This window comes from Zootoca vivipara, chromosome 14, assembly GCF_963506605.1.
Source record: "Zootoca vivipara chromosome 14, rZooViv1.1, whole genome shotgun sequence".
Lineage (NCBI taxonomy): Eukaryota > Metazoa > Chordata > Lepidosauria > Squamata > Lacertidae > Zootoca > Zootoca vivipara.
In genome coordinates this window covers 14,919,455-14,933,057 of record NC_083289.1, presented here as the reverse complement: position 1 = coordinate 14,933,057, position 13,603 = coordinate 14,919,455, and the positions used below count along the sequence as shown (strand labels likewise).

Here is a 13,603-nt window from a genome sequence, read left to right as displayed (position 1 = left end):
ACAGGGGAGCGTTCAGACATCTGGGTCTGTATTCTGAATTGGTGCTGTCCAGAATTCTACCACTCTGTCCTGTACAAAGCGTAATGGGATCTCAGATACCATAGGAATGTGCAGTGCTTCAGGATTGGTTGCAATTTTCCCAAAGCAGCATCAGAAGATGATATATTCCATACTTTTCTGTGTATAAGACTAGGGTTTTTTTTTACTCAAAAATAATGTTTAAAAACAGGGCTCATCTTATACACAGGCAGTGCATTGTGGGGCTGGGTGATTAGTTGCAGCCCCCAAAATAGGGGGCGCCTTATAAACGGGGTGTGTGTTATACATGGAAAAATACGGTAAATCCTTCAATAGGGTGTGTGTGTGTGTTAATATCTAATTCCACTGTCTCGTTTGCTTGTAGGTGCCACTCTCGCATTACGTTCAAAATTTTCAGCTACGCAGTTTTGGGATGACTGCAGAAAATACAACGTAACTGTCATACAGTACATCGGAGAGGTGCTTCGTTATTTATGCAATGTGCCCCAGGTAATTTATTCCTCTGACATCTGTGTGTGTGTGTGAGAGACACAGAGAGAGAGAGAGAGAGAGAGAGAGAGAGAGAGAGAGAGAGAGAGAGCGTTTCTACAGATATTGTTAGAACTTAATTCTTAATTCAATGCCTTATTTATTTATTTATTTATTTATTTATAGTATTATATAAATGGTTTGTTAGCACTTGTGGCTTCTGTAAAAACAACAACACACAAACCTGTACCTTCACATGAACTCGAAAGGGGCCTGTTTCTTAGATGGCGAAATTAATTCTAAAGGTAGACTTGGACCAAGTTCATCTGTTGGATCCACAGCCGTTCTAGATTAAAGCCGCTCTTTCACAACTTGTGACTCTCTAAGCCGGGGGCGAGGGAATGCTTTTCACGCCAAGGTCCAAATTCCCTTCTGGAAAACCTCCCAAAGGCCACATACCAACTTTACTGTTTACTATTAGATTCTGATGGATTGTTGAATGTTGCTTTGTCTGATATAAGTTGTTTATTTTGACATTGTTGTGACTTTTATATTGGATCAGATGGTCACTATTAATGTTTGATGTTTGATTATGTTTTTATGTCCTGGAAGCTGCCCAGAGTGGCTTGGGCAACCCAGACAGATGAGCGGGGTATAAATGGAATTATTATTATTATATAATAAGTGGGCAAAGCATTGGAAGCAAATTTTCCCTTTGGTAGGCTGGTTGCCACACACTCTCATGCATTCCCCCCCTCCTACTCCATCCAGACAACAAGAGACATTTCAGAGGTCATGGGCATATTCTAGCCAGGCAAAAGCACTTCAGGAGGGAGTGAAGCAGGGCCAATGTGGGTTGTGACCTGGGCAGAGTCCCAACGGCCAGACAGAGAGGCAGGGAGGGATGCATTCAAGTCCCTGGACATGAGATTTTCCCTCCTGCTCCACCGGCTATACATGACAGCACATCAGAAGCTTCAGAAACCTTCCGTCTCACTTCTTGCCTGTAGCTACAAAAACAGAAGGTTTGTCGGGCTACAGTGCATTGCTAGTTGGCTGCAGTTGGCTTGGATCATAAGTTATGCAAGCTGGAGGTAAATTAAGGTGCCGTGGACTTGGTGTTCTGCGACGTGGAGAGCACTTTGCACGTAAGAAATTTAAACCGTTCTAAGAAATTTAATTTTTTAGTTTCTCAGCTGCCCTTTGCACTGTGGGAGGAACTAGAATCCACCAGGAATGTTCTGCATGAGAATACTTGCTGGTGCGATGCCAATTGAAGCAGCTCTGCTCTTCCTCCAGCAACCCCGCTCTGCGTTGTCCATCACAAGTGGCAGGAGGTGGAGTCTATAGATTATGGCGGACCACATTGTCTTCTGTATCTGGGTTGTCTTTCGGGTGCTTGAAACCTCTGCAGCTCTGAATACACAATTGCATTGCTGAGCTTGACTCTGTAAACAGCACCCCTTCAAGCACCTCTGTGACACCATGGACAAGCAGTGCTTAGGTGGACAGAATCAGTTTTTGAAAGAAAATAGACTATTCTTCTAATGCAGCATACAAATTTATTAAATAAATACGTCAAATGGTGGGTAGGGATCTATAAACTCTGTGAGGGAGGTGAACCCCCATAGGTATACCATGGACAAGATCTTTCCCTCTGTTACATGTTGCCTGCCAGTTGTAGAACAGTACAGCGGTACCTTGGTTCTCAAACTTAATCCGATCCGGAAGTCTGTTCCAAAACCAAAGCGTTCCAAAACCAAGGCACGCTTTCCCATAGAAAGTAATGCAAAATGGATCAATCAATCAATCAATCAATCAATCGGACTTTATTCGACCGCCAGTCAGAAATAAACATTTATCCATACAAAAATTAAAACATCAAACATCTAAAGGAACTTAAAACTTAAACTGACAATAAGAAATAGGCTATACATTTAGACCTATATCAATGCTGTCAATTTTAACCTTATGACACTTAAGGGCCAGAAAAAGAAATTTGGCCACCAAGGAGGCTGTTGTTCCAGTAAACTTGTTCAGCAAAAACAAAACCTTTCTTTCTCTGGCTAGAGGGCTAGGTTGGCATAGGAGTGGAGCTATAAGTTTTTGTCTAAGATCTGCATAGAATGGGCAGATCAAAAGAATATGTTCAGTTGACTCAACCACTCCCAGGGCACAATGACAAAATCTCTGGGCATAGGGGACCAGGGCCGGCCCTACGGCCAGGCTGGGTGGCGCAGGGCACCACAGCGCCAGCCCGCCAGGGGGGCGCCGCAAGCTGCGCCCGCCTGCTCGCCGGCCAGTCCACCGGTCCGCCGCACAGCTGCGCCCACGGCAACCACGTTGTGCCTGCCCGCCTGCTGCACAGCAGCACCTGTGGCAGCCATGCTGCGCTCGCCCACCCACCGCGCTGGGAAACTGGGCGGGGGGGTGGGGCACCGGAGGGATCCGTCGCACCACGGCGCCAGGGGTGCTTAAGACGGCCCTGTAGGGGACTCCCCTGTACCTTCCCAACAATACCGCAAAATGGATTAATCTGTTCCACAGTTTTAAAAACAACCCCTAAAACAGCAATTTAACATGAATTTTACTACCATTGATCCATAAAATGAAAGCAATAAACAATGTACTGCAGTCACACAATCATCAATCAGTAGCTGAAGTGGGTTCTACACAGTCACAAAAACAAAACAAAAAGAACTGCAAAAATGCAAAATAAATAGCAAAAACAGACGGACCTCAATGTAACACTCCAAATGGAAGTGTAACACTCAAAACGGACCACACTCGACTTCCAAATAAAGTTCACAAACCAGAACACTTACTTCTGGATTTGCAGTGTTTGGGTTCCAAGTTGTTTGAGTACCAAAGCGTTTGAGTACCAAGGTATGACTGTATTAGATTTGAGCTTTGTACGCACTATTTAAGCAAGAAAATTTGTGACTTAAATGGCTGCATTTGGTTGCAATCAACATCCGGCTCAATAGGCAGAGATATGCATGAGCTTAAAACACGAGCTGAACACTTTATTTATTTAATCTTCCTTAGGGGCGTAGCTAATTGAACACCAGGATTTCCAGTTAATACGCAATTAAACTGAATAGTGGGAAGTTTACACCTGCCTCAGTCTATTTGGCTGCAAACCAAACAGAAATAAATGGCTCCAGTAATCCTTTGGGATATCAAGGGAGCAGTCTTTAGAGCCTGGTTCAGGAAGCAAGCCCTAGTGCCATGTGACTCTAGGTATAAAGACACATGAATCTTGCTGGAAGGGATCTGTTAAGGGATCTGTTCCAAAAGGAAAGAGAGCTAAAGTGGGGTGGGTGGGGTTGTGGGGGGCTTAACTAGCAGGTGCTAACTGAAAACTGAGTTCCTCTACCTATCTCTATAGTAAGACAGGTTCCTGTATTTGCTTGCGGTTAATATATTTTGGGACCCAGGTGGCGCTGTGGTTAAACCACTGAGCCTAGGGCTTGCTGACCAGAAGGTCGGCGGTTCGAATCCCTGTGACGGGGTGAGCTCCCGTTGCTTGGTCCCAGCTCCTGCCAACCTAGCAGTTCGAAAGCACATCAAAATGCAAGTAGATAAATAGGAACCACTACAGCGGGAAGGTAAACGGCGTTTCCATGTGCTGCTCTGGTTTGCCAGAAGCGGCTTTGTCATGCTGGCCACATGACCTGGAAGCTATACGCCGGCTCCCTCGGCCAATAATGCGAGATGAGCGCGCAACCCCAGAGTCGGTCATGACTGGACCTAATGGTCAGGGGTCCCTTTACCTTTAATATATTTTGCAGTGTGAATATAGTGGTTGAGCAAGGTTTTTTTTCCAGTTGTGTCTGGAAGAACCCCCTGCACATTTCCACCAACAGAAACCACTCCAGCGAGGAATTACAAAAACCAGCTGACTTTTATGCCAGCCATTTTAAGAATTTAACAAAGCTCTGAGCAGCAGCACAGACTGTTGTCAAAGTTGGCATGCTCAGTTACATGATCCAAGGAAATCACTTCAAAGCTGGGAATAAAGCCCACAGATGTTTATTTGTGATAATGAGGGTGTAATACAAAACAAAGTGGATTTCAGTGAATTGCTTTTCCTGCGGGTGTTATAAAACTCTTTAGCAGTGCAGATCTATACCTGATCATTAAACCTGGTCAAGGGGAACCGTGGAGCTTAATTTCCGTGACGGAAACAGGAAGAGCAAGAACTGTGTTTTGTTTTTTACATAAATACCTTTAAAAGTCTTCATGCATGCACTTTCCCCATACGAAGCAGAACAGTTTATCCTGGTACCACCATAGCTGGATCTATTAGGTGGAAATTTATCAGGGAAGAACTACTTGTTAAGAAACAAACCTGCTGTTGCAAGCCCTGAATTTGTCTCCAGGTGGGATGACTGGGAAAGCATTTACAAAGGGCAGTTTTGAGCAGGCCATATTTTACCCTTCCGCCTTCCGTGTCCACATATACTTTCCTGTAAGTGTTTCTGAATATCATTTTTAGCACTGATTCCCTTCCTGTTCTGCAGCTGGCTTCCAAGAGCAGAAGTAAGGACAGCTGGCATTTAAAAACGGTGAAAAAGTGGGGAGGCTGACATCACCATTACATATCTTTAGGAGCCAGGCAAAAATGTTCTTTTTTTCATCATGCCTTTGGCTTTTAATGATCTATGGCCTTTCTGCGTGGGTAGGGTGTTTTAATGTAGTTTTTTAAAAAATTCTGGTTTTAATGTACAGTACGTGTATTTTGCTTAGAATATGATAATCTGCTTTGAGTTGCCTTGGCCAAAAAACAACAACTCCAGCTAATAAATTGAATTAATAATAGTAATCAACAGGGGGAATTAGCTGTAATCCTGCAAATATCCTGTCGTCTGCAAACAAAGGTTTGAAACTACTAAGTTTTAATATATTTATAGCCACCTCTATACCTATTGATCTCAGGCTAGGGTACATAATTCATATAAAACAACAGTTCATTATATAAAATAGCAGGTATAAAACAACGAATAACCAGCACTCAGCTTAAAACAATGAGCAGATCACAATGTTAGGCAACAAAAAGTTATTATTTCGATTGTTATCTTGTGTTTCCATCCAAAGGAGCCCAGGGAAGCAAACTGTTAAAACAATACAATTTCAAAACATTTTTGTTTAAACAATGACGACGATGACAATCACGTACCCTCACAACTGATGATTTCAGAATTGCCAGAAATATTATCATTTAGCCAGTGAATACAAAGGTGAAACAGGAATGTTGGAATGTGGTGCCTAAATGTTAATAATGAGGGGATCAGATACACTTCACCAGGCAAGGCATTCCCTAAATGCAGGGCCACTACTGAGAAGGCTCCGTCATAAGTTCGGCTGCACTCAGTAGCAGCGTTTTCTCGTGTTCCACTCTCCCTGTTACAGGTGCATTATTTTTTATTTTATCTTTAAAGGAATTTTATTAACCGAGACAAAATCACAATCCTTTCAGAGTGACATATATTTGAAATGTTAACAGGGGGAAAATAAACAAGTACCAGTACCATAGCTGCCAAGTTCTCCCTTTTTTAAAGGGAAATTCCCTTATGCTGAATAGGCTTCCTCGCGAGAAAAGGGAAAACTTGGCAGCTATGATCAGTACATTGTAAATAGCTCATAACCAGGCTTTTTAAAAAGTGCATTATTTTTGTGGTACGGTTTCTTTTGGATTTGATCATATCTCAGATCTAACCTTTGCTGCCTTGGTTTTACATCATCTACTTTACTCAGGTGGAAAGGGATGAATGGAAAACAGAGGGACGGATGGCGGGTTAATAATAGCTCGCCCCTAGAGAAGCTTTTTGAAGCGGAAAAATAAATCTCAGGACTCCCATGGTCAAAAAAGCAAGGGGGGAGGGGAATACGTGGAAGCACCAAAGCTAGCTATGTGGATAGAACAGGCATAGGCAAACTCGGCCCTCCAGATGTTTTGAGACTACAACTCCCATCATCCCTGACCACTGGTCCTGTTATCTAGGGAATGGTGGGAGTTGTAGTTCCAAAACATCTGGAGGGCCGAGTTTGCCTATGCCTGGGATAAGAAGAGCCTGCTGGATCAGGCCAAGGACCATTTGGTTCAGCATCCTGTTCTCATGGTAGCCAACTAGATTTGTGTGGGGAAACTCTCCAGCAGGATTCGAGCACAAGAACCCTCTCCCCTCCTGTGGCTTCCGGCAGCTGTCATTCAGAAGCATCACTGCCTTCAACCATGGAGGCAGAGCTTAGCCATCATGGCTGGAGTGCCCTTGAACTCTGAATCATGACTCTTGCTTATCTGTTTTAAAGTGCTGGTTTTGACCTATAAAGCCTTAAACGGCTTAGGACCGCAATACCTCAAGGACCGCCTCTTTCCATATGAATCTACCTGGACTCTGAGATCATCTTCTGAGGCCCTCCTTCGTGTGCCTCCCCCTTGAGAGGTCAGAAGGGTGGCAACACGAAAACGGGGCCTTCTTTGCAGTGGCTCCCCATCTGTGGAATGCTCTCCCCAGGGAAGTTCGCCTGGCGCCTTCATTAGACACCTTTAGGCGCCAGGAAAAAATGTTCCTTTTTAACCAGGCTTTTGGTTGATTTGATTTACACACTATGTCCTTTTAAAATATGTCTTTGGGGGGGTTACTGGGTTGTCGTTTTTAATTTTATTATGTATTTGGTGGTTTTATATCTTGATTTTATTCTGTGAACTGCCCAGAGATACCCTGGGTACAGGGTAGTATATTCATCATCATCATCATCTGGGTGGAGGAAAGAGAGGGGTGTGTGTGGAAACTTGTCTGTTGTACAACAGGATGCCATAGCTCAGTGGTAGGGCAACTGTCTTGCATACAGAAGCATAGCTGCCAAGTTATCCCTTTTTTAAAGGGATTTTCCCTTATGCTGAATAGGCTTCCTCGCGAGAAAAGGGAAAACTTGGCAGCTATGTACAGAAGGTCCCAAGTTCAATCCCTAGCATCTCCAGGTTAGGGCTGGGAGAGAAGTCTGCCTGAAACCCTGGGCTGCACCTCCCAATCAGTGTAGACAGCACTGAAGTAGATGGACCTGTGCTCTCAGTATAAAGCAGCTCCCCAGTAAAGATTTGCATTGGTTTCTCTGCCCACTTTTGCCCCTGGGTCCATTGGCTTTGATAAGACAATTCTGACTTTTGATGTACGTTTCCGAGCACAATTCAAAGTGTTGGTGTTGACCTTTAAAACCCGAAACGGCCTCGGCCCTGTATACCTGAAGGAACATCTCCACTCCCATCGTTCAACCCGGACATTGAGGTCCAGCTCCAAGGGCCTTCTGGCAGTTCTCTCACTGCGAGAAGTGAGGTTACAGGGAACCAGGCAGAGGGCCTTCTCGGTGGTGGTGCCCGCCCTCCCTTCAGATGTCAAGGAGATGAACAACTACAGTACCTGACTTTTAGAAGACATCAGAATGCAGCCCCTTTTAGGGAAGTTTTTAACATTTGATGTTTCATCGTGTTTTTAATACAGTGGTACCTCGACTTACGAACGACTTGACAACTGAATTTTTCGACTTACGAATGGGGCAAATGGCCGCACGCTTACGAAAGTCTCGACATCCGAACGGAAACCGTGGCAGTTTTAGATAGGGATTTTTTGACTTACGAATTTTTAGATAGGGTTGCTTCGACTTACGAATTTTTCCGTTTCCAATGCATTCCTATGGGAAATCACGTTTCCAATGGCGCTTTTCGACTTACGAATTTTTCGACCTACGAAGGTGCCTTCGGAACGGATTAAATTCGTAAGTCAAGGCACCACTGTATTCTGTTGGGAGCCACCCAGTGTGCCTGGGGAAACTCAGCCAGATGGGCGAGGTATAAATAAATTATTGTTATTATCATCATCATCATTATAATTACGATCATTTATAAGGCAGCTCCCTATGCTTCTCATAGAGGCCTCCAACTTCTGCTGGCGAGTGTGAATTGCTTTCCGCATGTATAAAATGCTGCAATATTTTCTGGCTAGCTCATTATCTGCCAAACACTGTGAATGCCCTTCTGGAATTGTGATTTCTTCCTTTTGTTTCCAGAAAGACAATGATCGCAACCATAGGGTAAGAATTGCCCTGGGTAATGGCTTAAGGGCTGACGTTTGGAAGGAATTCATCCGGAGGTTTGGAAACATACGCATTTTTGAGTTTTACGCAGCCACGGAAGGCAATGTAGGCTTTGTGAACTATACTGGGAAAATCGGAGCTGTGGGAAGATTAAATTATTTGCATAAGGTAAGTGAAAATGTGTTCCAGTGGTCCCTGTTTACCAAGATTAGGCATGATACTTCAGGTTGATTATGTATATATAAAAATATTGACAAAGCTTGTTTAATTTTGAAGATACAACAATGTCGTCAGAAACTCACACTAACAGAATCCACCCATCATGATCTGAACCTCTATATTAATGTAGGTGGGGGTTTACGTGAAATCACATAAAACAGGGAGCACCCTGGAGAGTCCTAGTGACTCGCAAGGAGACCTACCTCAGATCCCAAAGAGGACCTCTCCAAGCTCCAGGGATGGTCTCCTCGCAAGTTGGAAGGGCAGTGAGCTTTGTTGAGCTGCTTCGCCTCTAACAGCTGATGTTCAAAGTAGCGCAGCAGCCGTCGCTGCTTCCAAGTGCGTCAGCTGAACAAGTCCATGGCACTTCCATGCATGTATATGATGCTTAAAATGTTCTCTTTTTTATATATATATTAACAATATTGGGGCCTGTATGTAGAAAAATGCAATGTATATGAGACCTCCGGGTATAGGGCGGTATATAAATTCAATTAATAATAATAATCATTATCATTACCATCGTTTTCATTAGAAAATAATGCGCTATGACCTGATTAAATATGATGTAGAGAAAGATGAACCTTTCCGAAATGAAGATGGCTACTGTATAAAAGTTCCTAAAGGTACATATGTTTCACTTATTTATTTGCCGATAAAATTCAATCCTGCTGTTGCTTTGAGCTGCCGTTTTAGTTTATGATAATGTAGGCCTTGTTTGCACATCATTTTGAAGTGCAACTAACCTAAAGAAACCAGGTACAGAGAACGATAGGCCTTTTAAAGGTTGCTGGACTGCAGCTCCCATCATCCCTGAACACTGGCCATGCTCACTGCAGCTGATGGGAATTGCAGTCTAGCTGCTCAACATCTGGAAGGCCACAAATTCCCTGCTCATGAATGAAACAATTCCATCTGTGAAATGTTATCCCCAGGGAAACATGCCTGACACCGTCGCTAACAGGCTAAGACCTTTATATTCACTCAAATATTTTGTAACTAAGCTAGCCTTCCTCTACGGTGGTGTTCATCTGGGTGGCTAGGACTTGTCATTATTACATTATTAGATGAGCATTTTGGGTATTTTGTATGATACATTATTTAAAATTTGAGGGTTTTGATTGGTTTTGTCTGTTTTATTTTATCTCATTAATTTGCTTCAGCAATATTTTTTTTTAAAGCAACTCACATATGTAATAATAGATAGAGCGATACATAGATTGTACCCAGACCATCTGACTGGGTTGCCCCAGCCACTCTGGGCGGCTTCCAACAGAATATAACAAAGCAGAGTGAAACGCCAGACCTTAAAAACTTCCCAGTATGGGGCTGCCTTTTTATTCTTGCTTGTTTTTGTGTGTGTTCCTTATAGGTGAAGTGGGACTGTTAGTTTGTAAAATAACACAGTTTGCACCATTTAGTGGATATGTGGGAGCCAAGAGCCAGACTGAAAAGAAAAAGCTAAAAGATGTGTTCCAGAAAGGGGATCTATATTTCAACAGCGGTGATCTTTTAATGATTGACCGTAACAACTTCATTTATTTCCATGACCGAGTTGGAGACACATTCCGGTTTGTTGGCTTATAATATATATTTATCACCTTTAAAAGCTGAAAGTAATTGTGGGTTCTTAATGTATGCAGCTCCTCAGAAAGATGATGTGCAGCAGAGAATTTTGGGTGATCATGTCACTATCATAGCTGCCAAGTTTTCCCTTTTCTCGCGAGGAAGCCTATTCAGCATAAGGGAAAATCCCTGAAAAAAAGGGATAACTTGGCAGCTATGGTCACTATGCAGTGCAGTTTGGGGACACCCCCTTCTCTCTTGTTGACCTCTTGCTGAATATGTGAGCTTACAATCAGGGCTGTCTCAAGCATGTTGGGCGCCCGGGCGCCGTGGTGCGGAGATCGCTCCGGCGCCCCCGCCCTGGTGGGTGAACACAGCGTGCAGGCGCCCCCCTGCCAGCCCCGCGCCACCCAGCCTACTCCTAGAGCCGGCCCTGCTTACAATGAAAAGTATTAATGTATGTCAGAAGTGGATAGCAGTAACATGCAAGTCATCACTTAGGTGAGGCCAGCAGTCAGCAAATGAATGTGTGAACTTATTCCAAGTGAGTCCACATAACAGACTTGCTGAAATGGCAATATGAAATGGCCTTGAAGAGGGGGTTCCATAGTATTGTGTTAGGGCTGGAGCCATGAAAGCTGAAACTGGGAAAACATTTGCACGGATGCCCTATGTGGTCGCTAGTCAGAAGTGCAGTTTGGGGCATCTTCCAGAGGTCTCAGGCTCTGAACTGGCCCCACCCATGCACAGGGCCCAATGGTCACCCTGGTGTTAATAAGATGCCTATCTTATTACTTGCAGGCTAGTTACTTACGGTAATTTGTATGGCTACATCTCTGCAAAGGAAAAGTGGCACAAGTGTCCATTATTTTGCAATGTTACTTGTTCTGAGTTTGTTTGCTTTAATGGGATCTTCTCCCCTGCTGTCCCCATCCCCCCCATCACAGATGGAAAGGAGAAAATGTTGCTACAACTGAAGTTGCAGATATTCTGGGACTGATCAACTTTATTCAGGAGGCAAATGTATATGGCGTGCCTGTTCCAGGTATGGTATGAATGCTGTGGTGTCAAAGATGATAGTTTTGTGGCTTCTTGAAAAGAGAGAAAAAAATGACCTTCTTTCCATCATTGTGGCTGCTACACTCCCTCAACACCCATCCTAGGTGATCAGAAGATCTCTGTTCCACCTTCTGTATTTTCCTTATAACACATTTGAATTTTATTGTAACCATGATTGCAGAGTAATGTATCAACATAAAAAAAAGGTAGCAGCAGAGAAGGGAGTTGTTATCTTTTTAGACAAAACCAAAATATTGTTTTTCAGCATTTGTAAACACTTTTTGAGCTGCAGAGAAGGAAGGTTGAATTAGGATGAATTCTTAAAGTTTTTAAATATTGGGAAATCAGTGATAGAAGTGGATACCGGTATTTTGTATGAACCGAAATATTAACTTACAGTGGAACCTTGGTTTAAGAACAGCTTACTTTATGATCAACTTGGATTGAGAACACTGCAAACCCGGAAGTAGGTGTTTTGGTTTGTGAACTTTGCCTTGGAAGCAGAACATGTTCCGCTTCCTGTTGAGTGTGTTCCATTTGTAAATTGAGTCCCCCGCTGCTATGGGAAAGCACGCCTTGGTTTAAGAACGCTTTGGTTTAAGAACGGACTTCCAGAGTAGATTAAGTTTGTAAACCAAGGTACCACTGTATACATGTCTACTCAAACATAAAGCCACACTAAGTTCTATAGGGGGACGCGGGTGGCGCTGTGGTCTAAACCACAGAGCCTAGGGCTCGCCGATCAGAAGGTCAGTGGTTCGAATCCTCGTGACAGGGTGAGCTCCCATTGCTCGGTCCCAGCTCCTGCTAACCTAGCAGTTCAAAAGCATGTCAAAGTGCTGGAATACTGCAAGTCCAACGGGAAGGTAAACAGTGTTTCCGTGCACTGCTCTGGTTTGCCAGAAGCGGCTTAGTCATGCTGGCCACATGACCCGGAAACTGTTTGCTGACAGCGTATAGAGCGAGATGAGCACCGTAACCCCAGAGCCGTCTGCGACTGGACCTAATGGTCAGGGGTACCTTTACCTTTACCTTTAAGTTCTATAGGACTAAGTGCAAAGGACTGCAGCCTTAATTTACTATATGCTTTCCCCCCCTTTTCTTTAAAAAAAGAAAAGACTGGTCTGTGACAAGTTCTATTTATACAATTATGCGCATTTTTTATTAAAAATGTATTTTTATACCCTTTATATGCCAAAATGGCATCTAACCAGTTTACTATTATAAAATCAATAAAATTGTAATTACAAATCATAAGATCAATACAAATTAAAATACACAGTAACAATTCCATTGGGGCTTTAAAACACCCCCAATTAAATATAGAAATGAATGCAATGAATACAAAATTAAAATTAATAATAATAATATCCTGCCCATCTGGCTGGGTTTCCCCAGCCATTCTGGGCGGCTGCCAACAGAATATTAAAAACACAATAAAACATTAAACATTAAAAACATTAAAACATCAAACATTAAAAACACTAAAACAAACCATTATAAAGCACAACAATCAGAAGAATTAAATGTGATTATGTGATTAAATGTGCTGTGTTTTCAGTAAACGTCTTTTTTAAAATTAAAAAAGGGGAAATAGCAAACAATAGGAGTCTTTTGCTGGGTGCTCCATTTCTGCCACCACATTTAGAGCTTTATTACCAAGTGTGCTTAAAGCTGCTTTCATTTGTTTTCACCTACCTCTGTTGAAGAGGTAAACACCTAATTGCCATGGGAAAGATTTTGCCAACAAGAGAACTGAATAATAGTCCAGAGTTCCTTATCCTCTTCTCAGATTATGTTACAGCAGATGGAGGAAACATAGCTCAGCTCCCCGTGGGCCTAAAAACCAAAGAGAAGACTGAAATGCCTAATTGCAAACTGGTCTTGCAGCAAGGGGAACAGTAGCAAGTCTTGGTAACCCTTCACTTTTTATTCATTTATTATCCCTAGGCTAAACCTTTTTACCCCTTTTAGATAGATCCTATATATTTGCTACCTGACGTAGGTTCACAGTGACAGAATCTCTCATAAGGACTTGAGCTGATCTGGCAGATTGAGTTGTGAGTGCCAAATATTCTATCCGAAACCACAAATCCTTTGAGTAAACAGTATTCAATGCCAGGTGTTCCTTTCCAAGTGACAAAAGGCACAGATT

At 43.0% G+C, this 13,603-nt stretch overlaps 1 protein-coding gene across 1 annotated transcript in view; it reads left to right on the top strand.

Moving 5' to 3' along the window:
- SLC27A2 (solute carrier family 27 member 2) overlaps nt 1-13,603 on the top strand; it is a 32,276-nt gene that overhangs the window by 12,901 nt on the left and 5,772 nt on the right. Inside the window, exons 4-8 of the mRNA XM_035131926.2 lie at nt 404-528; nt 8,578-8,772; nt 9,359-9,449; nt 10,196-10,394; nt 11,337-11,434. Coding sequence (XP_034987817.1) covers nt 404-528; nt 8,578-8,772; nt 9,359-9,449; nt 10,196-10,394; nt 11,337-11,434 — 708 coding nt within the window. The remainder of the gene's footprint in view (nt 1-403; nt 529-8,577; nt 8,773-9,358; nt 9,450-10,195; nt 10,395-11,336; nt 11,435-13,603) is intronic.